Genomic DNA, 27,267 nt, shown 5'->3' with positions numbered 1-27,267 from the left:
GCCTTCCACGTGCAACACGAGTGTCTTAGGATCGGTTTTGCAGGGTGCATCCTGGGAGGCGGGGGTGGGGGCATGTAGCCCTGCCACCACAGCCGCCTGCAGCATTTGACGTGGCTGTTCCACATACCCGTGCCTATCACGTGTGGACACTTGTCAAGCTGGGGCTCTCGGAGCTCAGCAGGCCTATTCATAAGAGGTGCCTGTTGTGATTTCCTTGTCTCATTGAATTCCTTAGAATAGTCACACAGTTTTTCTGTTTGTTTTTTCTTTTTCGTTTTTGGGTCACACTTGGCAATGCTCAGGGGTTACTCCTGGCTCTGCACTCAAGAACTACTCCTGGTGGTGCTCGGGGGACCATATGGGATGCTGGGAATCGAACCTGGGTGCAAGGCAAACACTCTACCTGCTGTGCTATCCCTCCAGCCCAGTTACACAGTTTTATCCTACACAGACACACACACACACACACACACACACACACACACACACAACACACGCTTTTCTAAGGATTGGAGAGTGTCAGTAACTAAGTGAAAGCTCTTGGTTCTACACACACGCACACGCTTTTCTGAGTACTGAAGAGCGTCAGTAACTAAGTGAAAGCTCTTGGTTCTATCAAAAGCCCTTGGCCAAGGATGTGGTTCAAGTGGCAGAGCACATGCCTGGTACATGTGAGGCTCTGGGTCCAGTGCCCACTGGCCCAGTGCCCTGTGCAAGCACTACCAGTGTTCGCCATCGTCCCAGCCACTCCTGGACATTTGCACGCGGCTGAGTGGACCCCAAGCACTGCAGCAACAAAGCACCACCAGAGCCTAATGCTGGTGGGGTTGGCAGCATCAGCAGCATCTGGGCCCCCCCGGCAGACAGACCTTTGTTCCTCCGCGGGCGCAGACAGACCTCTGTTCCTCCGTGGGCCAGCTGAGTCTCAGGGAAAGGCTTGAAGCCAGAGCAGAATCCTGCACTTTGAACCAACCGGGCAGTGGGCAGTGCTGTGAGAGTCTCCTCGTGGCCAGTTCTGAGCATGAGAGGAAAGCAGCATCTCCAGTTGGGGATGGACTTTGCCTGCCTTGGGCAAGTGCACCCTGTTGCAGGGACTTGACTGTCTTGAAGGGGCATGGCTCTCGGCTTTGGGGACTTCGGGAGACGCGGTTCGACAAGGTTATTTATCCGAGAGTGCTGCAGTACCGTCCTCTCTACAATAAACCAGGAAGAACCATGGTGTGGCCTGTGCTGGCACCTGACCTGACTCCTGAGAGCTTGTTGCTCAGGGCCCCTAGCCACCAGCCAGGGGAGGGGGAGGAAGTAGGGAGACTGAGGCCAGCTGGAGTGGGTCATAGAGGCCCCTGCAGATCCCCCCTCCCGTGCCCTTTCCCCTCCCTGACCTCTGCCCTCCCTGGGTTCTGCCCCAGGACCTGCCAGCAGGAGACGGGGGAAGAGTAAAGTGACTTGGGGGTCACTGGCCCCCACTCCTGCTCCTCATGACATGTCTAATTACCAGGTAGAGTTTTCCTGGCACGCCACTGGATGGATAAGCACCTGGCTGGTTGCCAAAATGCTCATGCATTGCACCTTGTAGATTCTGTCCCTGTAAGTGCGACCGTGGCACCTGAACTGCACACATGGCCGAAGGGAGCAGGTGTCCACAGCTACGGGAATCCGGCCTAAAGCACAAACAAGCTCACTGGGTGCACTGACCCGAGCATCCACCCAGGCTGGGATCACGATCCCTCTCATTAGCGATCACAGCAGACAAGCTCACGGTGACAAGATCTGCCGCTGAGAACTCTGGGTAACAGTGCAGTGTCCTCACTGTTTTGAGCTGTTCTTGGGAGTCTGTTACTGTCATTCTCAAATCCCCACCTGCATCCCTCCCCACATTCTTAGACCATCTGACCCCTCATGAGAACCAGCCAAACTTCTGTGTGCGCCAGCCCCGCATGCCTTCTGGACTCTGTTCTCCCAGCTGTGCCAAGGGACAGGTTTTGTTTTTTTTTTTTTTGTCACACCCAGTGATGCTCAAGGGTTACTCCTGGCTCTGCACTCGGGAATTACTCCTAGCAGTGCTCCTAGGACCATATAGGATGCCAAGGATTGAACCCAAGTCAACCACGTGCAAGGCAAACACCCTACCCGCTGTGCTATAGATCCGGCCCCAGGAGTTTTCTCGATAGGCAGAAAAATGGTCAAAGAATTATTTTAGATTTCCCTTATACTGAAGAAAAGTGGTATTTGGGATCATTTCTAAAGCCTTTTTATCTATAAACAGCAATCTCTGGTCGGCAGACACATCCTGACGCCAATAGGATGCAGGGCAGGTTTCCAACCCTACCACCTCTGAGGATGGGCATGACTGTGGTCCAGTAATCATCACTCTGCTAGGCCATTGGTTTAGACCTTTATAAGCCTGCAGGGGGTCTTTTTGCGGACCAGCAGTTGGAAACCTCTAGCTAGCTTGTATGGAAAGTGGTTCATCTCCACTGACAAGTTGAGCATTTTGCTGATAAAACCTTTCTTAGGGCGCTGTGATGGCTTGCGTTGTGTCGTGGCAAAAAGACTCCGAAAACTTAACAGGTTATTGAAAATTATAGGCCACCATGTGCATTTAGTTTCCTTACCCTCATGTTTGACACTCATTTTAGTTTGAAACTAAAAGTACAAATATTGTTACAAAATTAAGGTGCTCTTGGCTTTACTCCTGTCTTGATATGCTCAGGGCTCATTCCTAGTGGTACGTGGAGGACCATATGGGGTGCTGGGAATCAAACCCAGGCCAGCCACATGCAGAGGAATTGCCTACCTATTGTACCATCTCTCTGGCACCTACCATGTCATTTTTACCAGAAGCCTAGCTGTTTTGTTATAAGCTAATCCAGCCTGCTTAATTAATCACTCCACCAGTTTCTGACATTTGTAGTGAGAGAAAAGGAAGACTTGTCCTCTGCCATTTACAACCTGTGCAGGGGAGGAACATGGAAGAGGAGCCAGGTGAAAGGTGGCAGCGGTGGGCTGAGGGCTGCCCTGCCGGTGTCTGAATCCAGGACACTGATTAGATGCAACACTCCCCGCCCGCCACCTTCCAGACTTGCAGCAGGCACCCCTTCAGCTCCTAACGCCCCAACAGCACACTCCTCTTCCAGTTCCCGAGTAAGTCAGCAGTAGAGAGAAACCCAAGGGATGTGTGGGATCCCGCCAGGTCTCACCACAGAAAACACTTAGTTTTCTAACACCGCTACTCGGTTGAAAAGGTCCTGGAGCAAGCTCCTCTACCCACAAGTGTCTGTTTTTTGTGTTTTTATTGGGGGGGGGGGGGTCACACCCAGCGATGCTCGTTACTCTTGCCTCTGCACTCAGGAATTACTCCTGGCGGTGCTTGGGGGAACCATACGGGATGTCGGGGAGCAAACCCAGGTCGGCTGCATCCAAGGCAAACACCTCCCCACTGTACTGTTGCTCTGGCCCCTAAACCAGAGTAATCAAAGACCTTACACCATACACCTCTAAAATGAGGCAATCAGTCACGCCTTTCAGCTATTGGGATCAGGGATACCCTAGTGGGGAGAACTGGGAGGCCCTGATTTGCAGAATGACCTGCATCTAGGTGCAAGCTGATTGTGTGACCCGCTTGAGAACAACTATGTGTGATGTATGAGTCAGGCGTGGGTCTTGTGTGTATGTGTGTGTGTGTGTGTATACCAGTGATGGGCTCCAGGGCCTCACACAGGAGGGGTCTGTGGTTCCCCAGCCCCTATGACTCAACACCTGCTAGTCTGACCAGTGTAAGGAAGGGGGCCCAGGCAAACACTTTCGCATCCTTTCTACGTGTTTAGAGACGCCCCCATACACAGGAAACAGTAGATACACAGACCAAACCCTTCCCTTCTCCCCAGCCTGGGCCCTCCTGCCCTAGTCACCCTCAAAGGAGAGAGGAGGGCGAAAGGGACAGGAGCAGGAAGAAGAGGAGAGGGAAGAGGGTGGGCATAAGTCTGTGTCAGTGTCCGCAAGGAGAAGCCATGGATGACACCCAGGAGGTGGGTGGGCAGGGGAAGGAAGGGAAGAGTCTGCTGGCCGACACTCCCAGGAGCTCCAGGAAGCCTCATCTCTGCTACAGCACAAGGGTTCTGGGGCTGGGGACCGCCCTCTGCCGGAGAGAAGCTGCAACACATGGGCCGGGCAACTTCCTGCCTGCACTCACAACAGAGCACACGGGCTCCCCACTTGGGACCTGCCCAGCCTTCCTGGTTCCCTAACCGACCCCCCAGCCACACTCTGGGCCCACACCCACTATGGGAAGCTCTGGGGAATGAAGAACCAGACACCTGGATGGGCAGGCTGCCTGATGCCCACTAACTGCGCAAGCTCTCAGGCAGCCTCGGGGAGCCTGGCAATGCTCAGAGCTTACTCCTGGCTCTGCACTCCGGAATCAGTCCTGGAGGTACTCGGAGGACCATATGGGATGCCAGAGATTGAACTGGGGTCAGCTGCATTCAAGGCAAATGCCCTACCTGCTGTACTATCGCTCCAGCAACTAAAACAATAAAGAGCTTTACCAATAAAGCTCTTACCTCCCTCCCCCCAGAAATAGCCCTCCCAGGAGGCGTCTGCCCCAAAAGCCACCGGCTTCTGTCCCATTTACCGTAGAGGGGGCGTAGGACTTCCCGACGGAGCCAAAGGAAGGAGCCAGCAGCCTCTGTGTTCACAGGAAGATTCCTTTATAATGGCGAATTTGATAATACATGGTTCTAGGGGGGGGCCTCAGTCATGGGGCCACAGGGGGGCAGGAAGGGAGCAGGTCTGAGAAGGACAGACACATCCCCGAGCTCCGTCACATGGACGCCCAGGGATGACCGCCAAGGCCCCCCGGAGTCCTGCCCGCCCACCAGTTCAGTCCAGAACGAGGTCGCCTTGACTCCTGTGCTGAGGGGGGTCCCCGGGGAGGCGGGCCCCGGGAGGCCAGGCTCTCAGCACCACAGTCTCTTTTCCAGTCGTGCCAGACATGGGTGTCCAAGCTCTCGATGTGAAACAAAGTTCATGTGGCTTCTCTTGCGAGGACAGGAGAGAGAATTTGTTCTTAATGATCTGTTGAATTATTCATCTAGACTTTAAAAAACAACTAACAGTCCGTTCTGTGCTCTATTTCCCTGGAAGATTTCTCATGATCACCCCTCAGCCGCTGCAGGGGGCGTGTGTCTGGGAACAAGGAATTAAGACACTTTCAAATAAGCAATAAAAACCCTAGTGCAACACTCAGAAGCAGATGGTGGGCTCCGGGGGGGCCCCAGTGGGCAAGAAGCGGGGGCTTCAAATCGGGAGTGGGAGTGGGGGGTGGGGGGATGGGGAGCAGCCTTTGAGGGAAAGCCAGGTGGACGCAAGACAAACATCAGCAAGCAGGAAAGGACTGGCCAGGCCCGGATGCCTTCTGGGCCCTGCTTCAGGCTCCAGGAACACCCTGTAACCTGCACCCACATGGCTCGGGGCCAGTAGGCCCCCGCGACCCGCCCTCCACCCGCGCCGGTGACCTGCACACTAGGCTGGGTGGTCTCGCACGGACTTGGGCTGGGGGTCAGGATTCGACCCACCTCAGCGCCTGGCCCAGAGGCTGCGCGGAGGCCCCATTCCTGGGAGGCTCAGTGGCCCGGGCTGCCAGAGGCAGGATGGGGGGAGGGGAGGAAGGACCACGCAAGGCAAGAAGCTTCCAAGGAGCAGCCCAAGGGGACTGTCCCCGCGGTGGCTTTGGAGCTGGCTCTGTTTTTTGGGGGGGACGAAGGGGGAGGGGAAACCTACTGCCACTGCCACCTTCTCGTCCCTGCACTGGGGACAGCCTGGCCCATCCTCACGGCCAGCAGCAGCGGAATCCATGCCAGGCTCCTTTCACAGGTAGGAATGGGTGGACGTGGCTGTGTATGTTCATTATTTATTGTTAAACATAAATGGAACGGATTCAGGTTCCTTCCCCTTGGCAGGAGGGCCGTATGCCTTGGGGCCCGCCACCAGGCTCCCCCTGGCTGGCCACCTGCCTCCCCACCCCCACCCCCACTCCCTCCCACCGAGGAAAGTGGCCCCAAGATGAGTGGAGAGGACACACACGATGGGTGGAGGGGCCTAAAGAACCTCAATGAGATTTCTGTTTCTAACCCTGAGAACCTAAGGAACTGTGAAGGACTCCAAGAGGGAGCTGGGGTTAAAGGTCACCGGGCTTTTTATTGCAGTTAAAGCAGACTCGGACAGGATGGTCCCAGCCTCGCGAGGGGACGGCCCGGCGGTCGTGGGAGCACTCGTCACAGAAACCCTGTCCGCAGGCCCGGCAGTGGTGCTTGGAGAGCTTGACGCTGAACTCCTTGCGGCAGTTGTGGCAGTGCAGGATCTCGTGGTCGGGCACCCAGTAGGCGGGCCGGGCCGCATCCTTCACCAGACCTGAGGCAGAGGGGAGGCACGGCGGGCAGGTGAGCGGGCCTCTGTGGCCCCGTCCTGGCAACGGCAACGCTACCCACCCAGGGCAGTCTGCGGAGCCTGGCGACGTGCCTGCCCATCACCCCACTCCCCCAGACCCAGATCTCTGTGTGTCTGCAGAGCTCTCGAGGCGGCCCCAAGGATAGCGGCCCCCGAGAACTGCTGGGCCCGGCCCGAGAAGGAAGCCCAGACGCTGGAGTGAGACCATCTCGGTTTGGTGCCATGGAGTAGGGATGGGGAGGCAGCTGCAGGAAGGTGAGGGATGCGAGAGCCCCAGGGCTTTGGCTTATTCTCTGCACCACCCAACCTCCAACAGGAGGGCAGGAGGACAAGAAGGAACGCGTCCAACACACTGGCCCAGGCCCCACACCCCCAGGAGAGCTGGGCCAGGCAGCGCCTGGAGAGCCCGGCTGGCAGGCCCCGTGCCCAGATGGTCCCGCCACCCCCAGTCCCCAAGGGCAGATGCAACCTGAACTTCAAGCTCGGGCAAATCCGGCCGCGCCTCCCTGGGGCCTAAAGGCACATCACCTGCTCGTCTGGGGAGCCCTGACGCAGATCTCTGAGCCCCACAGGTGCTGTGACCGCCTGCCCAGCCAGCTTCAGTCTCTCCCAGACAACCAGCCACATCTGCCCGGGGCCTTGATCCCAGTAAGCCCTCCCTTTGCCCGTCCTGGACACACGTATCCTTCACTTCCAGAGATGAGCAGCTGTCTGAGCGCCGTAATCGGGTCAGCTGTGCACGGCCAGTCTCCCTGCGACTTTCAGATACTAACTCCAGCTCTTGCGCCCACTGGAGAAGTCACAGGACGAGGCCTGGGGGACACTCTCAGGACACCTGGAAACAGTGGCCCGTGACTGAACCCAGCCCACGTGGCGGCTCTGCCTCTCATGGGCAGCAACACTGGCCCCCCGGAACACCGGGTCCTCGCTCCAGGCCATGACGCCCAGTGCAGGAGGAAGACCCTCTGGCTCACGGTGGACAGACAGGAGAAAATGGCACTGGCTTCACAACCTGCCTGTGGCCGCAGAGGGCAGAAGGGAACGGCTCCGGGGATGACACGCGAGGCCCCTGAGGTAGTCGTTCGACACAGGCACGGCCACTGACCAAAGCAGTGGCCCTTCCCCTCAGCCCACCCGCGCTGTCCCGGTGAGCAGCACAGCCAGGCTCACCTAGTGGTATGTCGATGGCGGTCACCACAGCGCCCAGGGTGTTCTGCACAGCCTCACCCACTTTCCTTGCAATCAGGGTCCCGCCCTCGTCGTCTGCCTGTGTCTCGGTAACATCTGTGGACAAGGATGGAGGAGAAGCCATCACCTCGGAGCCAGTGGGCAACAGTCAAAACAGAAAACTCTGCGGGGGCATCAACAAAGCCCGTGTGGGTCACCCTCCCAGAGGCCCTGGGCTGAGCTGAAGGATCACAGGGGGGTGTGGTGAGCTCAGGTCAGCCTAAAACTGGGGGACATCCGCTAGTTTTTACTTTCCAACCCTGGAAACTACAATCTCCATCCACACTTTCCTTTATTATTTTTTGAGGGGTGCCCACACCTGGCAGTGCTCAGGGCTTACTCCTGGCTCGGGGCTCAGCTACTGGAGATCCAACCCGGATCAGCTGAGGGAGTCTGATCCTGACCACTGCATGTTCCCTCCCAGCATCACCAGGGGAAGCCCAGGAGGCTTCCAAGCACCCAGAGGCCTGACCACTGCTACTCTGGAAGGGGGCCCTTTGGGAAAATGCTGCTATTTTGTTTGGGGGTCATGCCCAGAAATGCTTAGAGACTTCCCCTAGCACAGTTCTAGGGATCATTTTGGTGGTGCTTGGAGGGGCCACAGGCAGAACTGAGCATCGAACCTGGGCTGAGTGTGTGCTGTGCTGTGCCTGTACGTATAGCACACACTCAGTCCACTGAGCTCTCGTCCTGGTTCCTGTTCACACTGGTTTTTGTTTTATTTTATTATTATTATTATTATTATTATTTTGGTTTTTGGTTTGTTTGTTTTTTAAATACAACAATCCAAAACTGGTGCTAGGTGCTTCAGACCTAGAACCTTCTCCAGGGGGAAAAACAAGACTTGCTCTAAGCCCTGTCTAATCAAAAGAGCACACTTCCCACCTGCTGGGGGCCTTAGAATCTCAGGGGTCGGGTCTCTGCTATGGAAGAGCCTCGGAGATGACAGGGCAGGCTGACACCGGGGTTGGGACATAAGGGAGTCTGGCTGGCAGCCCCCAGGGCCAAGGAGAGATGTGCCTCCCTCCACCCCTGGGACTGGCGGGCCCCGGGTTACCTAACTGGACGCTCCTGGCTTCGTAGCAGTTGTCGCACACCCGCACGGGCGCAGGGCCCCAGCCCCGCTCAGGCACCGGCCGGGTCTTGGAGGAGCAGCTATCACAGAAGCCCTCCCCGCATGCCCGGCAGTGATGCTTGGTGTCATTGTCTTTGAAGGATGTGGCACACTTGCTGCAGCTCTGTTCCAAGGCCAAAACAAACAAGCAGGGACTGTTGGTGTCTGCTCAGCTGACCAAGTCCACCAGACCAGGCTCGGGCAGCAGAGGAAGGCAACCCTTTACTTCCAAGTGCCCCGAAAGGCACCTCCGATCTACGTATGGGGCCGAGGCACAGGGCTCCCAAGAGGGGCCGTGCTAATTCTAGCCAGAAGAACCCTGAGAACTCATTTGCATCCCGAGAATTCATTATTAACCTGAGACTTCATCTTTTTTTTTGGGTCACACCTGGCGATGCACAGGGGTTACTCCTGGCTCTGCACGCAGGAATTACTCCTGGCGGTGCTCGGGGGACCATATGGGATGCTGGGAATCGAACCCAGGCCGGCCATGTGCAAGGCAAACACCCTACACGCTGTGCAATCACTCCATCCCTGAATTCATTTTTTTTTTAATTGCTGCTTCTCAAAAGCAGCCTCTGGGAGGCAGGTGAGGAGCTTATTGCTCATCATAAAGTGTGCAGGGGCCAAAGCTGGGTGCTCTCTGACAGTGGGGATCGACGTTCTGAGCTCAAGCTGACCTAAATCACCTGGAAGGCCCCCCGTTTTCTTTCACATTCTCGATCTCTGGCCTCAGACATGTGCCCATCGCGACCCGTGCACATAAGGAGACTGAAATCTACCACACAGAGAAAACACATGTGGAGTGACACAGGGACATGACTATGCTCAGGGCATAGCGGCTGCCTCAGTGGATCCCACCCCTTTGCAATGCCCTGGGAAAATTAAACTGGACGGGGAGCAAAGGTCTGTGTCTCTTCAGAGAGCCAGCTTAGCACGGGGCAAAGGGCACAAGTAGGGCGGCCATGCCTGGGGGCGGAGACATCCCGCCACTGCCCCGTACCAGGATCTGGGAGTTGGGCCTCCAGTAGGCGGGGGCGATCTGGTCCGTCAGCCAGGACGTCACTGCCTTGGTGGGCCCAAGGCTAAGTTCAGACACTGACTGAGCCATGAAGTTCATCCCGTCCAGGAGGCGCTGGGCAGCATTGTTGTTGTCCTTCAGGAAGGCGTCCGTCTGAAAGAAAAACACAGGTGCCCATCACTCCCTGGGCAAAGGTGGTGAAAGGAACGAGACAGACAGGTCCCAGGTGAGTGGGAGGCTCACCAGGGGCCAACCCGGAACCGCAAAACCCCCTCCAGCACAGAAGCACCGTCTGGCTTCTAGGCAGGATCACAGCCCACCAGTCATCACTTATTTATTCTCCTCCAGGTGACCACACACGTGGCACAGAGCCACTTGATACAGGACTGACTCTGCCCAGAGGCACCATGTGCTGGAAACAGCCAAAGTGAGAGCACAGCAGGCAGGGCGCTTATCTCGCATGTGACCCACCCAGGGTCATCCCCGGTACCCCAGAAGGTCCTCTGAGCCTGCCAGGAGTGCTCTCTGAGAGCAGAGCCAGGAGTAAGTCCTGAGCACTGCCAGGTATGGTCCCCAAACCAGATATAATAATAAAAAGACCATCTAAGACATAATATATATATATTATATGAAAAGAGGACTCCTCTTCCAGGAAGTGCCCCCAGACTGGATGAGGAGTCCTTCCCCAGATCCTCTATTACTTGCATTTCTCTAAGAATTCTATTCTCTTTTCTTTTTTTTTCTTTTTTTTTTTTGCTTTTTGGGTTACACCCAGTGGTGCTCAGGGTGTTACTCCTGGCTCTGCACTCAGAAATTACTCCTGGCGGTGCTCAAGGAACAATATGGGACACTGGGAATCGAACCCGGGTCGGCTGTGTGCAAGGTAAACACCCTACACGCTGTGCTATTGCTCCAGCCCCCTAAGAATTCTATTTTCACATGTGTATACGGCATTATCTGTTCATATATTTAACTTCCTGTTACACTGTGAACTCCTAAGAACAATTTTGTTTCACCATCTTATTCATCACTATTTTTTTTCATTTTTGAAATAAAATCATTTTTCATTTTCACATTTATCAATTCTAGGCATACGGCATTCAGCTTTTTTTATGGTTTCAGTTTTCTTAGATGAAGTTTTCTTTGATAGCAACAAAGTCATTAGCAGCATGAAGATCCAAAATGAAGGGAATGGGAAGAAAACAGCATTCTCAGAAAATCATACAGTGACCACAAATCAGTCATAGGAAGCAGAAGCACTGTGGAAACAGAACTGTGGAATCATGGGACTGGAGAGAGAGTGCTTTGAGTAAAGTATCTGCTTTGCATGCAGCTGACCTGAGCTCAATGGCCAGCACATGTGGTACCCAGAACATGGCCAGAAGTAATTCCTGAACACAGTCAGGAGTCAACCCAGGACTGAGAACTACTGGGTTTGTCCAAAACACAAAAGAAAAGAGAAACAAAAGAAATGTGATATTGAGAAAAGAAAAAAAAAAAAGGAAGCAAATGAAGCTGGAAAGATAGTACAGTGGATAGGGTGCTTGCCTTGCATGCAGCTAATCTAGATTCAATTCCCAGAACTGCATAAGGTCCCCCAAGCCCTGCCAAAAGTAAGCCCTGAGCACCACTGGGTATGGCCCAAAAAGTGACTCCCCCCCCCCAAAAAAAAATCAAACGAAAATTTAAAAAATAAAAAAGGAAAAGAGAAAATAAAGATGAATGACATGCAAGTAATTAAATTCTATGAAACATGTGTATAGAGGGACCAGAGCAATACTACAGCAGGTGGAGGACTTGCCTTATAGGTGGCCAACCAGGATTCAATCTCCAGCACCACATAAGGCTGCCTGAGCACCGTCAGGAGTGATCTCTGAGCACAGAGCCAGGAGTAAGCCTGAGCACTGCTGTGTGTGGCCCAAAAACTCCCCAAAAGTTTTTTCAGAAAACATATGTAGAAAAGTAGTATTAGAAAAATGAAGTTTTGTTTACTGATAGTAGCATTATAGATTGACCTATAAATTAATTTTTAATTTAAAATTTTACTCCTACCTCTTATTGGGGAGGAAGAAGACTATACTGCCCAACTCACCCAGAGGTGTACTAGGGCAGTATAATCCCAGCTCTATGACGTGTGGACCACTTGGTGCTGGGGATTGAACGGTGGGTGGCCACACGCAAAACAAGTTTAAACCCTATCCCACCTCTCCACTCCCTATTTCTAAAACTGATTCCAGAACGGAAAATAAAATCAAGCATCTAAGAAAGACTCTCCGGATCTTGCTTTCCTAAACCACCAGTAGACTGAAATGCATTCACTGACCCTAATTCTAATCAAGTCTATTTCTAAACCATAAATAACTGATACAAGAAAGAGAAGAAGACAACGGTCCTTACTCCAGGCCACACATGCACAATCTCCGTCCGCACAACTGTATCCACAGGATCTTGGTTCCCAAACCAGTACTGCCGGCTACGATAGACCACCCCGCAGTTAGGACATTCGATCACATACCTGCAAGGAAGGCACAAAGACACTGTGATCCAGCCAGAGCCTGGGAGACAGATGCACCCACACCCCATGGAGCAAGTCACGGCAACTCACCCTGACCAGGCGTATTTGGCGAGACCCATCCAGGGGGAGTCAGTGGAAGCGGAGGTCTTGGGCACGACGCTGACTTCCTTGCCTCGCTCATAGCAGGCCTGAAACGGGGAACACACCGTTCTCTGTGCACCTCCCCCGCTACCTCTTCACACCCCCAACCTCCACCCCCCACGGCAGGCATAGGCAGGCATATCAGCGGCGGAATTACAGACCCCAAACTGAGCATCTCAGAAGAAAGCTCACTTCTCTAAGAAGTCAGGGGGCCTGAATGATCATGATTTGAATGTGTATTCAACAGGGACCTGGAGCCATAATGAGAAACTGAGCGACAATGAGTCCCATCAGACCAGAGAGAGCAATCAAAACGAAATCCCTGGAAACAGATGTGACATTAGGAAGAATAAATGCAGCCCATGTACGTGACCCTTTCATAGAAGGTCACCAGAAGGAGAAACTGAGCTTCAGAAAAGAAATCAAGGAATCCCAGAAACAAATAACATGTGAGCTGTTTTGACTAGCACGGGGCATTCTGACAACGCAGGGATCAGGACTCTGGAATAAAGGGAAGACCCCCCCCCCATACACACACACACACACACACACACACACACACACACACACACACACACACACACTCGCACGCCCCGCAGAGAGTCTATGTAAAAACCAAATACACGGGAAGCAGCAGAGGGCAGCCCAAGCCAGCCTTTCCCAAAGGAGAGTGTGACCAGCCAGCCAAGGACTGGGGCAGGGAGGAAGCAGCTCTGGGAACTCACCTTGCAGGTGAAAACTCGGTTGTCGTACTGATGGGAGTAACTGCAGCGGCTCTTGGCTTCATGCGGTACACCTTCCTTCCCATGATTCATGCTGTTCTTACATCCAGCCCTGGGGGGAATCCGAGAGGCAACAATGAGGCAGGCCAAGGAGCCAGGGGCCTGTACACTGGGCCAGGCACAGGGACGAAACCAGACCCCAATGCCAAGCATACAGAGGGTGATTCACCTCCAACACTCACAGCCCTCTCACACTCGTATGGACCAACGTGGAGCAACTGTGGCCACAGGGGAAGGACGACTCTTCTAGGAAAAAAAAACTACCTGGTCTCGGGACTGGAGCAATAGCACAGCGGGTAGGAAGTTTGCCTTGCTCGCGGCCAACCCGGGTTCGATTCCCAGCATCCCATATGGTTCCCTGAGTACTGCCAGGCGTAATTCCTGAATGCAGAGCCAGGAGTAACCCCTGAACATCGCTGGTGTGACCCAAAAAGCAAAAAAAAAAAACAAAAAACCTGGTCTCTCAGAAGGAAGGACAGTTGGAGCAGGACACTAGGTCTTGACACACCTCAAGATGAAACTATCAGGGGCTGGAGCACAGGGGGGAGGGCGTTTGCCTTGTACGCAGTCTACCTGGATTCAATTCCCAGCATCCCATATGGTCCCCCGAGCACCGCCAGGAGTAATTCCTGAGTGCATGAGCCAGAGTAACCCCTGTGCATCGCCAGGTGTGACCCAAAAAGCAAAGAAAAATAAAAGATGTAATTATCAGGAAACTCAAAATATCCCAAACCCATAAAGCGGTAAGTTGACTAGAGCAGGCCGCTAAGAGGCCAGACAGAAACAACCTCCTCCAAACATGGCATTGGACTTGGACTTAATGGAAGGCTGATGCTGAGCGAGAAAACCCTCCAAGCAAAGAGCCAGCTCTGCTATTCTGACAATGAGAAAGCAGTGGTCAGGACTTTGGAACAAAGGAACGATTAAAGGGAATGTTCTGGAAATCCTGATGAGGTGTCCTGAGAATGGAACAGTGAAGATCCCACAGAGTCTAAGCCCCAAGCTACAGACAATGGGGAAGGGAAGTCACACTGCTGTGACTAATCCCAGCTCCCTTTTCCAAAGGAATGCTATCAAAAGAACCCTTTGTTCTCACAGTCCAGAAGCAGGAGAATCCAGGGACAGAGTTGTTTTTTACAGTTTCAGAGCCAGGATGGCTCATCACCAGCAGGTGGCCTGTGGGTTTCAGCAAAGAGGCCACTCAAAATAGAGGCCACTGAGGTCTCTTCTAGAATGGCAACGGTGAGGACCATAGTACCGTGGGTAAAGTTTTTCTGCCTTGTACAAATCTGTCCTGGTTCAATCCCCGCCATCCCATATGGTCCGTCTGAGCTCTGCCAGGAGCGAGCCCTAAGTGCAGAGCTAGGAGTAAGGCCAGCCAGCTGTGGGCCAAAATCAAAGGAAGGGAGGGAGGGAAAAAGGGAGGGAGGGGAGGGGAGGGGAAGAGAGGGGAGGGGAAGGGAGGGAAGGGAAGGAAAGGGAAGGGAAGGGAAGGGAAGGGAAGGGGGAAAGGAGGGAGGGAGGGAAGGAAGGAGGGAAGGAAGGAGGGAAGGAAGGAAGGAGGGAAGGGTGAGAAGAAGGGAGGGAAGGAGAGAGAAAAGGAGGGACAGAAGTAAGGAAAGAAGGAGGATGGAAGGGAAAGAAGGGAGGGAGGGAAGGAGAGGAGGAGGAAGGGGAGGAAGGGAAGGAAGGAAGGAGGAAAGGAGGGAGGAAGGGAAGGAAGGAAGGAGAATGGAAGGGAGAGAAGAAGGGAGGGAAGGAGAGAGGGAGGGAAGAAGGGAGGGAAGGAGAAAAGGAGGGACAGAGGTAAGGAAAGAAGGAAGATGGAAGGGAGAGAAGGGAGAGAGGGAGGGAGGGAGAAAGGGAAGGAAGGAAAGAAGCTGAAGAGAAGGGAGAGGAAAGAGGAGGCAAGGAAGGAAGGAGGGAAGTAAGGAAAAAAGGAGGGAGGGAGGGAGGGAGGGAAGGCAGCTGTGGTCCGCACTGAGCAAAAGGGAGTTGATGCTGAAGTGGGGTGGAGGGTAAGAGTAGGACCTGCAGTTCATGGAGACGCAACCTGACCTTGACATGCAATATTCACATTTCCTGGATCCATCAGACAGTCCCCAGATTGTGATTTAATTACCATCCACAGCTCATATAACCCAGTTATCCCCAAAGTGGGGTCCCCAACCAGCAGCAGCATCACAAGGAACTTATCAGGAGTGCAATTCTCGGACCCCACAAGTGACTTATTCCATCAGAAACAGCGGGGGGCGCTGACGTGCAGCTGCTTCTCCATCACTGGGCGAGGCTGCCCTGGGCTGACCTCACTGGGCCCACTGGGAAGAGGAGTCGAAGACTCACCCTTTCTGGCTAGGTTCCAGCAGCCTCCACGCCCAACCTGAGCCCTGTTAAGGGCCCACACCACAGTTTCTGCCTGGGCTTCTGCTTGCTGTTCTGCCACTCCAGCTCCTTCCTGGCGACTGCCCAGATCTACTCAACACCACACTGCTCCCTGGGGCCAGAAAGAGAGTACAGCAGGTAGGGTGTTTGCCTTGCACATGGCTGAACGGGTTTCCATCCCCAGGTTATGCTTCCTGTCTTTCTGTGAGAAAAGGCAGAGAAGAAAAAGCATCCTTGAGCCTAATCCCTCAGCATCTCCCAAGGAGCCTAACTACAAAGACTCATGACCAGCAGCCCAGCAAGGAAACTAGAAAACCGATGGGGAAAACACACAGGCGTTCCTTAAGCTCAATGAGCGAAAACAATACCTCTGAAGGCCTGAACAACACAATCTAGCTCAGTAAATCCTCAGATAATGTCTTTGGTGACACTGCGTTGAGCATGTTCAATGAGCTCAAAGAAACAATGGCACAGGCAGTCAGCAAAGCACAAGATAGAGTAAGAGCCAAAATGGAAAAAGAAAGAAAAAAAATCCCTACTACAAGGAACCAGAGCAATAGTACAGCAGGTAGGGCATTTGCCTTGCACACGCTCGACCAGGGTTCGATTCCTAGCATTCCCATATGGTCTCCCGAGCACCACCAGAAATTATTCCTAACTGCAGAGCCAGGAGTAACCCCCGAGCATCACCCAAAAGCTGTGTGTGACCCAAAAGTCCAAAATCAAAAAACAAAAACACCCTACTAGTCAGAAATCACAGAAATAAAGAGCATGGTAGGTGATGTTAAAAAAAAAAAAAAGCCACCTCATTAGAAGCTCTAAATAGCAGAATAACAGCAGCAGAGGCTAAAGATCAAAGAGCTTCAAGATGAGAAGAAACAGCTAGGACAAAGCAGAAGGTGAAAAATAGTCTGAAAGAGAAATGAACAGCACACTCAAGAACTATGACCTCAGAGCAATAATAGAAGACTCACTGGAGTCTTCCTTGAAGAACAGGAAGATAAATCTGATAAAGAAACAATGTTTCTTTAGAAATCATCGAAAAGAATTTCCCCCAGGGGGACAAAGAAATGGTGCTGCGGGTAGGATATTTTTTTGCCTTGCATGCAGTTGACCCAGGATCAATCCCCAGCATCCCATTTGGTCCCCCAAACATCCTGAGCGCAGAGCCAGTAGTAACCTCAGAGCATTGCCAGGTGTGCCCCAAAAACTAAAAAGAATTTCCCATAGTTGAGAAATAAAGGTGCCAGGTTCAAGAGACCCCAAGGGTTCCAGCTAAAATAGACTGAACTAGGAAACCTTCAAGATGTATTATATTCAAAATGACAAAATCCAAAGATACTGAAAAACCCAAGATCAAAAAAGGAACTTCCATATAAAGAAGATCTCATAGGATGTACAGCAGATCTTTCAAGAGTTTCTATGAGCCAGAAGAATATGGAAGCATATAGCACAAATCTCAACAAAATGAACACCTCATCAAGAACACTCTATCTAGCTAGATTGTCATTCAGATTTGAAGGAACAGCACAGAGCTAGAGCTTCATGGAAAGGCAGCAGCACAGGGAGTTCAGAGTCCTGAAACCAGTTCTGCAAGAAGCATTAAAAGAGCTTCTCTAAAGGACATCGCAAACTGCCCACCATTGGGTATGGCACTCACTAACGCTGCATAGGGCTGCCCTATACTAGATTAACAAAGGTTAAAAACATAGCAATCAGTCATCACAAATTGACTTTTATTGATTCATTTTCTGATAATTTCATTTTCCATCCCTTAAACTTTTACTGAAGCAAGTAATATGAAATAAACCTGCTATATGCTTGCCAACGGGGGAGGCTGAGTGGTGGGAGGAACCTGGGGACATCAGTGGTGGGACTGGGGTTAAAACATTGTGTCTGAAACAACTCCACTATGAAAAACTTCATAAACCATGGTGTTTTGATTAAAAAATTTTAAATCAGGGGGCCAGAGCAATAGTAATAGTAAGCAAAGGCGTTTGCCTTGCATGCAGCCAATCCGGGTTCAATCCCCTGCAACCCACGATGGTCTCCCGAGACTGCCAGGAGTAACTCCTGAGTACAGAGCCAGCAGTAAACCCTGAATATCACCCCAAAATAAAACAAATATTTTTTATTAAAAAAGAAATATTTGGGGGCCGGAGCAATAGTACAGGGGGTAGGGCATCTGCCTTACACGTGGCCAATCCAGGTTCAATCCCTGGCATCCCATATGGTCCCCCAGCACCGCCAGGAGTAATTCGTGAGTGCAGAGCCTGAAGTAACGCCTGAGTATTGCTGGGTGTGACCCAAAAAGCAAAAAAACAAAACAAAATATTATAAAGAAGTATTTTTTTATTAAATTAAAAAAATTTTAATTAAAAAAAAAAACAATAGACTGGGGGACAAGGCCCGGTCTGTGGCATCGCATCTCAGGGTTTTGCTGTGGGCGTGCTGTAACTGAGCGTCACTGTTCTCTTGGCCCAGTGACAGTGTGGTCCCCAGAACAGCAGCACAGGACACAAGGGAAGACTCTCAGACGTGCTCCCACAGAGGAGGCGCTCAGATGGAACCCTGAGAAGCACTGCCCTGACTCAATGCTTCCCATGCAAGCCTCATACTGCAATCATCAGAGGGCGCCACCGAAACATTAATGTTCCACCGCTCTGAGATTCCTTAAGTGAGAATTCTGGGAGGCGAGGTCCAGGTTTGAACCAGGCTGAAAGCTTTCATAATAACTCTAAGGTGCTACATGCATTTGCCTTTGCCATGGGGAAAAGAAAAGTCAATCAGAATCAATAGCTAGCACACTGCTCTGCTCAGCTGGAATGCTCAAATGCAGGGGAATGTGATGGTAGAGGACGGACGGACGGACACACACACACACACACACACACACACACACACTCTCTACATGGGATGAAGCAACAGTACAGTGGCTAGGGTGCTTGCCTGGCATGCAGCCAACCTGGGTTTCAATCCCTACTACCACATACCCTGAGCACCACCAGGCGTGGTCCCAAAACAAAACAAACAAACAAAAAATCCTATGGTTCCCTGACCCTCTTCAGGAGTGACCCCTGAGAACAGAGCCAGGAGTAAGCCTTAAGTACCACTGGGTGCAAAAAATCAATCAAGGCCCAAAACCAATCATACAAACAAACAAAAAATCTAAGTACCCAAACCAGGCCAGGGAAAAAGCTGAGTAAGGCAGCACCCCCACCCATGCAAGTGGGAGGCCCTGGAGCTTGATCCCCGGGCACGGCCAAAACAAAACAAGTAAGTACCCAAACCACAAACCCATCTAATTCACCTCTAGACCAGACCAGAATATGTAGGGGACTCCCATGACCTCGCATCTTCCAATCCCCGGAAACCTCAGAGGCTGGCCCTGTGACCAGAGAATCCCTCGGGAACTTCCTGGACATACACCATCTCAGGCATCATCCGTCCTTCAGTCATAGTCTGTGAGGGACCTAGCCCCCAGCACCAGGCGTACAGGTGGGCACCCTCCGACCCTCTGCCCTGTGCCTGGGACTTACCCGCAGCTGAGGCACACAGAGGAGCAGGTGAAATACTCGTCTGGGAAGAAGGAGCTGTGCGCCATCTGGTCATCCGGGATCTCACCGCTGAAGCGGTCGCTCAGGGCCTGCGAGGAGGGAAGGTGACGTGAGAAAGACACTGGGCAGAGTGGGCAGTACCAAAGACATGCGGCCCTGGCATGTCTCACCTTCCTGAAGGCCCTGTGCTGCCGGTTTATTTCTCACTGATCCCACAGCTGAGAGATAATCCCAGGACACCTCCTCACCCTGAACCTTCTGGGCCCAAGTTGCACCATCCTCAACAAAGGAAGTCTCAAAAGGAGACAGCCCCCTTCCCAGGAGGCCTGATGTCAACCATGTTCTGGCCCTCTCTGAATAACCCAGGAGGGTACTGGCCCTCTGCCACACTTGGTCATCCATTTAAGACCACCACAGACACAGCACATTTATTTTATCTTTGGGAAACTGGGAGCAAAAAAGCCGAGAAGGTGACTGTGTGGCTGGTCTACAAGATGCAGAAAGGCAGTGCCAAGAAGTAGCTGCCGGACACGGCCTGGGTTTCTGTGACAGATGAAACATAGGTGCACATCTGGAATCCACTGGGTAGCAGAACTATCCCAAGGGAGAAAAAAAGGACTCAGTCAAAAAGCAAGTTCAATCATTACACTGTTTGGCAGTCTTTTATCAATGATGCCAATCTGACACAGAGCAAACGGACCAAATAAATGCCAAGGAGACCGAGGTATTTGCAGAAGCGAATTGGACACTTTGATGCTTTAAGGCAGTTCCACTCATACTCCTGCTTCCATGCTTTACTGTATGTTGCAAGTATTCTTCAGACTGATTTGTTTCCCCCTCTAAGCCCAGTCACATGCAGTGGAAAAGTTAAGAGAAGTTAAACAGAAGTGGGCTCTCAAAGAGTTAAAATTCATGCAACGCTGACAGTTCCAGACTTTTGGTCTGCAATCTGGAGGGAGCCAGGCACCTCTGAGGGAAAAAGAAGGCAAGGTGGCCGAAAACACAAAGAAAAGCTGCTGCTTCCTTTAGAAGGGGGCAAGAGAATGAAGTATACAATTTGGGAAGGGGGAAGAGGAGGTTTGTGGTTTGAGTTTGTGGCGGGATAGGGGAAGGGAACCTCCCAAACAGTGCTCAGGAGGTTCAGGGCACCATCAGCAATTCTTGGCCAAGGAGACTGGGAGCTCAGTGTAAGGACTACAGGATGCAACACTGCTCAGACCCTGCAGTACCAGGATACCCAGGCAACCCTGGTGGTAGTGGGGGCCCCCAAGGACACAATCAAGGGTACTCAGGGGCCTCCGGGGCTGCACCCAGCAATGCTTGGAGACCATGTGGTGCCAGGAAGTGAACCTGAGTCAGCTCCATGGCAGCGTGCACCCTAAGGGCTGTACTATCTCCAGGCCCTGCAGATGAATTCTTTAACTATGAATTTCACCAAATGAGAACTTTTTATTAAAACTTTTATTTAAAAAAATTTTTCCCTCTTTTCAATGACACCACCACCATCAGCTACAAAGTGCAATATCCACATGGAGTCAGGTCCAGAGTGAAGAGTGAAAAGTCTGTCAAAGTGGGGGTACCTGACTCCCCGTGCATGTCCCAATTGCCCTATCCTGCAAGGATGATGCCCAGGTCTGTTACACAGCCCCTGCCAGCCCCACCAACCCATTCATTCCCTAATTGAGATCAGTGTTTTCCAAAGCGAGAGATCAACATAACCCTCCCACAACACCCCCCCCGCCCCCCCACACACACACCACACAGGTGCAGTGATCTATGCCAGGGTGAATACAACCAACTAGGATGGCTTTCTGTTCATTTGCTTCAAGAAGGCAGACGTCCAGTGATTTTCTGATGAGGGGGCAGTAGGTCAAATAAGTTTGGGAACCTGAGTTACACAAAAACCTGAAACTCAATCATGAACTTTGTGGCTGTGTATATCACGGTGATTTAATTAACACTGTAGGACTGTCTTCCCTTTGTTCATCAATCTGTTTGAGCGGGCACCAGTAACGTCTCCATTGTGAGACTTGCCGTTACTGTTTTTAGCATATCGAATACACCAAGGGGAGCTTGCCAGGCTCTGCCATGGGGACGGGATACTCTCGGTAGCTTGCCGGGCTCTCTGAGAGGGACGGAGGAATCAAACCCGGGTCGGCTGCATGCAAGGCACTGCTGTGCTATCACTGCTGTGATTTAATTAAACAAAAAAATTAAAGAAAAAAATTTAGAGATTAAAAAAAAAAACCTGACAAAGAATACATCTAAACCCTGACCTTCTTGAGGTGATTTTGTAAATAACTAAGGAAAAGAACTAAGATTTTGCTAGAAAGGAAGCAAATCTAATTTTTTGGTGGGAGAGGGGTTTGGGCCAAACCTGGTGATGCTCAGGCCTTCCTTACCCTTGGCCTTGGCCATGAATGGGGAATTCTGGGGATCAAACCCAGGTCAGCCACAAGCAAGGAAAGCACCGTAGCTCCTGCACTATCTCTCCAGTCCCTATATTTACAGTTTTTTTTTTTAATATTTACAGTTTTAATGAAAATTAGGTATAATGCAAGGCTAGTAGATTCCTTTAGATCACTCCATCCCTCCATCCTCCTCCGCCCCACTTCTGAAGGGCACTCATCCTTACCTGCTGTTCTATCTCTCTGGTCCCAAGTGGATACTTGATTTCCACTCTTCCAAACCTCCCCTAGACACACCACTCTCTGCCGTGTCCAAGGGCCTGTCATACCAAGCCACAGGCATCTTGAATTTATTTCTCCCCCAGACTAGATCCTGAATGCTGGAAGAAGTTTCCTACCTCCACCTCCTCCTCTAAATCATAGCTAAAGTCCTAACAGGTATTCAACAGGACCCTGAAATCAAGGGCCCCGCGGTACAAACCAGCCCTCCCACTGGGCCTGCCCAGCCAGTCAACATCCCCTTGACCTAAGGCTCTCTCAAACTAAAGGCTAAACTTCCTGATTGGACAAATTTATGGGAATCTATTAAAATTCTATTATTTATTTATTTATTTTTTTCAATTTTGGTTTCTGAGCTATATCTGGCAGTGCTCAGGATTTACTCCTGGCTCTGCACTGAGGGATTATCACCCCTATCAGGGATTGGGGGACTGTTGGCAGTGGTGCTTGGACTCCAATCCAGTGAGCCTTGTGTGAGACAAACACTTCACAGGGCCTGAATGACAGTACAGCGGGAAGGCAGGGTGTTTGCCTTGCATGCGGCCATACCAGTATTGATCTCTGGCATCCCGTATGATCACCCAAACCCTGCCAGGAGTGATCCCTGAGCACAGAGCGGGGGGGGGGGGGGGTAAGGTCCTTGCCAAGCACACTGCATTCTAAAAGTAAGAAAAAATACACACCCAACCAAATAAATAAAAACGCACTATTTTCTCTAATGGCTTCTTGATTTCTGTGGCTGCTAGCATATTTAGGTGAATATTTAGCTGCAGAAAGAGCCTTATCAAAAGAGATAAAATGAACAACCAAGGAATCTGAAAAGCTACCACAGAAATGTAGAATACACCAAAAACTAGATAGAGAGGAGCAGAAGTACAGGAAGCAAGGCACTCGCCTTGCCTGCATCGGGATGGTGGTTCTAGGCACTGGGCACCACACATGGTTCCCCCAGCACAGAGCACAAGGCCGGGAATAGCCCCTGAGCACTGGCAGGTGTGGCCCAAAGAAGAAAATAAATAAACAACTTTTTTCAGTCCTGCCATTTTAATGAGGGGAGTGAGGTTGTTTGGAGCCACACCTAGCCATACTGAGGGGTTCCTTCCACTCTGTTCAGAGGTCACTCCATGCAGGGCTCAGGGGACTCTATGGGGTGCTGGGATATGAACCCAGAATCAGCTGAATGCAGGCCAGAGAGAGTAACCACAGATAATTCAAGGCCCTTGCCTTGAATGCAGCCAACCCAGATTCAATCCCTGGCACCACAGATGGTACCTCCATTCCCTGCCAGGAGTGATCCCTGAGCACAGAACCAGGAGTAAGCCCTGGGTACAGCAGGTGTGGTCCCAAAACCAAAATCAGAAACAGGAGTCAGCTGAATGCAAGGTAAGTGACTTAACCTGGCCCCAGATTTTTTTCTTTTCAACAGATAACTGCAAGAATAAACTAAATACTCATTTTCCTCAGGGGAAAAAAAATAAGATTATTATCAAACTTAGGAAGAGTTCAACAGTTGGGTTAACTGGGGAATGGGGTGGGAGGTGGCATCCCACACCTCATACACTATTCACTATGGTACAATGACAGTGACAGCTAGTAACAGGAAATCTTTCTCTTCTAAACCCATGTGGCCTGGTCCTTTCTCTGGGGCTCTTTCTTTCTTTCTTTCTTTCTTTCTTTCTTCTTTCTTTTTTAATTTTTCTTCTTATATTTATTGAATCACTGTGGGAAAAGTTACTAAGCTTTCAGGTTTAAGTCTTGGTCAAACACCTCTCCCTTCACCAGTACTCATTTTTCACCACCAAGAACCCCAATATACTCCCCCTCCCACCCCTCCCAATGCCTGTGAGGCAGATGACTTCCACTTAACTCTTCTCTACATTGATTACGCTCATCATTTCGAAAAAAGATTCACCATTATTGTTTAGAATTTCCCCCTCCCAACAATCAGAATCGCTGAAAAGACATTGAGAAATACTTTGTTTTCCATAGCTGGTTATAAGAATCATATAATGATTTTGGATTTCTGCAAAGAACCAGATAATTACAAAATTGGTTTCTGTGCTCCTGGTGTTATGGTTGTGCCGGAGAGCCGCTCATGGGGGGCAACTTGTGACCTCGGTAGGGCGTGAAGGACGAGCTAATACTGCCCCCCTTCCCATGAGACTGCAGTTGCCCCGTCACCGCTGGCTCATACCTGGCTTTCCTGTAAGTTCTGAGGCAGCAGCCACCTTGCTACCGGGAGGGAAAAAAGCGGAAGGGAGCAACACCCTTTCCCTCCTAGGGAGACACTGCGCCATAGTTTAACACATGGTCCATTCACATTTTTGCCGCAAGCTGCCGGGATCTGGACTAAGTCCTTTTGCCTCTAGAGCCATGGTCGTGCCGTAGAGCCACTCATGGGGGGCAACTCGTGACCTCGGTAGGGTGTGAAAGACGAGTTGGTACTGCCCCCCTACTCTGGGGCTATTTCTAAGTATCTGAAGGTTTGGCATGACATCTTCAGCAGCCTGAATCCAGGGTGCAAGTGCCTGGGAAAACACACCCAGGCCAACTTCACTTGGCTCTGTGGACCATGGCAACAGGAATCTCTTATGACATCAGAAACAAAGAGAATCCTACAATGGCAAACGGGCTTCATCGCTTGGATGCTGATCATCTGTCCACTCACACACCAATGCCAAGAATACGGTAAGCATCTTCCTGCCCATGTAGTCTAAAAAGCTGGAAGTTTGTAAGGAATCTGATCTGAACAAGCTTCAGGAGGGCCTTTGAGAATCCAGAGTAAGGCTGGGTGGGTTCATGTAGGAGAGAGACTGCCTTTCTGCTCTGGGTTTAACCCCTGGGTCCTCATGCTGCTGCCACCGTCACACCCTGGTCAGTGTCCCCCACAGCACCACTGAATGTAGACCACACAACAGTTTTATAAAAGAATTAAGAGTCTAGGAATGTAGCCACAACTGCTGAAGAAGTTGATATTAGTGCATTTTAGATACAAGGTTAAGTGAAAAATACCCCCTTGGTGCCCCCATTTTTTTTTTCCTTTCCAGAGTAGACACTCTGGAAAGCCTGCTCCAAATACTTTGTTCAAAAATTCCAAACCTCACATCATTTCAGGATTTCTTGGGCTCTCATCCTCCTGAGGTCCCAAGGATGTTAAAGAGAAAGGCACAGAGGGCCTCTCCTGAGAAGCTTGGGAAAGCATTTGAAGCAAATCTGGGACGGTTGCCTGGAGACCAGGTGATCTTGAACTTTAGTTGCCTTGACAACAATAGGGCTCTTTCTAGTAGACCTATTAGGTTAGCAGCAGTCATCAAAGACCAGCAGTGAATTCTCTGATTCAAAATGAAGATTCTTATGAATTCAATGATTCCAGCATCCAACAAAATAACTTTATAAAACTTACTAGATACAGGGGCCAGAGTGACAGTACAGCAGGTAAGGCCAAAAAAGACCAGGGTGGGGGCTTACTAGATGCTTTCTGATATATGAGAATTGAAAAGTCAAAGTCTCTTTTCTCTTTCCTTTTTTGGTGTATGTTTGGTTTTTGGGCCACAACTGGTGGTGCTCAGAGCTTATTCCTGGTTCAGCACTCAGGAATTACTCCTGGCAGGGCTCAGAGAACCATATGAGGTGCCAGAGAGCAAACCTATGGAAGCATGTGCAAGACAAGCATCCTACCTACTGTATTATAGCCCGAATTAGAGTTTCAATCAGGGAGCAGAGGTTTATTAGCAAAGTTGTTACGTAACGTGTACATGAATCCAATTCTAAAATGGTTTCCTTTGGGCTCTATGCCTTGCATGTGGCTAATCAGAGCTTGTTCACTAGCACCCATGTGGTCCCCTTGAGCCCTCCAGGAGTGAGCTCTGAGCAGAAAGCCAGGAATAAGTCCTGTGTACTTCTATATGTGCCTCCCACAAAAATTATACAAATTTTAAAATACAATACTTCCCTCATTTACTTGGAACAGTGAGTATTGACTGTAGCACTGTAGCATTGTCTTCCTGTTGTTCATTGATTTGCTCGAGCGGGCACCAGAAACACGTCACAACAAATTGTGAGACTTGCTGTTACTGTCTTTGGCATATCAAATACGTCACAGGTAGCTTGCCAGGCTTTGTCGTGCGAGCGACATACTCTCGGTAGCTCACCAGGCTCTCTGAGAGGGGCATAAGAATCGAACCCGGGTCGGCCACATGCAAGGCAAATGCCCTATCTGTTGTGCTATCGGTGACAGGCATAGTTAATTCAGTATTCAAGTCCCCTCTCCAACGGGAACCTTAAGCAACTCTCTTCTCTGGACAGGTATACCTACCTGCACGATCGTGAGGACAGATATCCTTGAGCTGTTTCTACCAAAGGCTGCCAGCAATGGAGAGAGTGGGTAAGAAAAGACAAATACCCAAATGGAAAAAAGCCACTGGAGTCCAGCTGCCATGTGGCTGAAGGGGAGGAAGAATGCTGAGGTCAGCAGGAAGCATCAACAGACGTGGGCAGGCCACTCACTAGAACACAGTGACCACAGCTCACTCTCACGCACATCCTAATCCTCCCCATCTCGAACTCTTTCCCATTAATCACATTTCCAAACCCACATTTCCTGCCCAATAATGAACATGAAAAGCAAGGTGGGAGACAGAGAGACAGTACAGAGAGTAAAGACACTTGCCTTACATGCATCCTTATTGGGTTTCTAGCACTGCATGGTCCAACTGCCCCCCCCCCCTTTCCAATCACAGAGCCAGGAGCAGCCTCCTAAGCACTGCCAGAGGGGCCCAACCACACCCCCTGGGCACTTAGGCTCCCTTTGAATCCAATAATACTTCATATATTGGGTAGCACGGTAGTACCGGTGCTCCTGTTGTTCATCAATTTTGCTTAAGCGGGCCCAGTAACATCTCCATCGTGAGATTCGTTGTTACTGTGTTTGGCATACTGAATTCATCACAGGTAGCTTGCCAGGCTTTGCCATGTGGGCGAGATACTCTCGGTAGCTGGCCGGGCTCTCTGAGAGGGCCGGAGGAATCAAACCCGGCTTGGCCGGGCTGGCTGCACCCAAGGCAAATGCCCTACCACTGTGGTATCGCTCCAGCCTCGATCTATTGGGTAGGATCCATAAATAAGGACCCGGGAGATGACTCAAAGAGCAGGAGCACATGCCAGGCATGTGAGAACCTTGGCTTCAATCCACAGCACCACATGGTTCCCTGAGCAGAGTCAGGAGAAGCCCCCAAGCACTGCAGGGTGTGGCCCCACAACAACAAAAACAAGTCGTTCTTAAGAAAGAGCTAAAAGCATTTTAAAAGTGTCTAATGGCATTAAAAAGAATGAGACATGTATTATATTCTAATATAACCAAGAAGTATAAAATTGAAAGCAAGTTAATGAATATAG

General features: G+C 51.0%; 1 protein-coding gene across 1 annotated transcript in view; it reads right to left on the bottom strand.

The window, feature by feature from the left end:
• Positions 1–4,686: 4,686 nt before the first annotated feature.
• ZFYVE1 (zinc finger FYVE-type containing 1) overlaps positions 4,687–27,267 on the bottom strand; it is a 67,969-nt gene continuing 45,388 nt past the window's right edge. Inside the window, exons 4-11 of the mRNA XM_056133796.1 lie at positions 19,169–19,275; positions 13,191–13,299; positions 12,415–12,512; positions 12,207–12,324; positions 9,792–9,962; positions 8,732–8,912; positions 7,618–7,731; positions 4,687–6,411 (exon numbers count right to left, since the gene is read on the bottom strand). Of these exons, the coding sequence (XP_055989771.1) occupies positions 6,179–6,411; positions 7,618–7,731; positions 8,732–8,912; positions 9,792–9,962; positions 12,207–12,324; positions 12,415–12,512; positions 13,191–13,299; positions 19,169–19,275 (1,131 nt within the window). The 3' untranslated portion in view covers positions 4,687–6,178. The remainder of the gene's footprint in view (positions 6,412–7,617; positions 7,732–8,731; positions 8,913–9,791; positions 9,963–12,206; positions 12,325–12,414; positions 12,513–13,190; positions 13,300–19,168; positions 19,276–27,267) is intronic.

Source organism: Sorex fumeus, unplaced genomic scaffold (genome assembly GCF_029834395.1).
Source record: "Sorex fumeus unplaced genomic scaffold, SorFum_2.1 ptg000098l, whole genome shotgun sequence".
Lineage (NCBI taxonomy): Eukaryota > Metazoa > Chordata > Mammalia > Eulipotyphla > Soricidae > Sorex > Sorex fumeus.
Note: the sequence above shows the minus strand (reverse complement) of the source record. Positions and strands in the feature narration are given on the sequence as shown.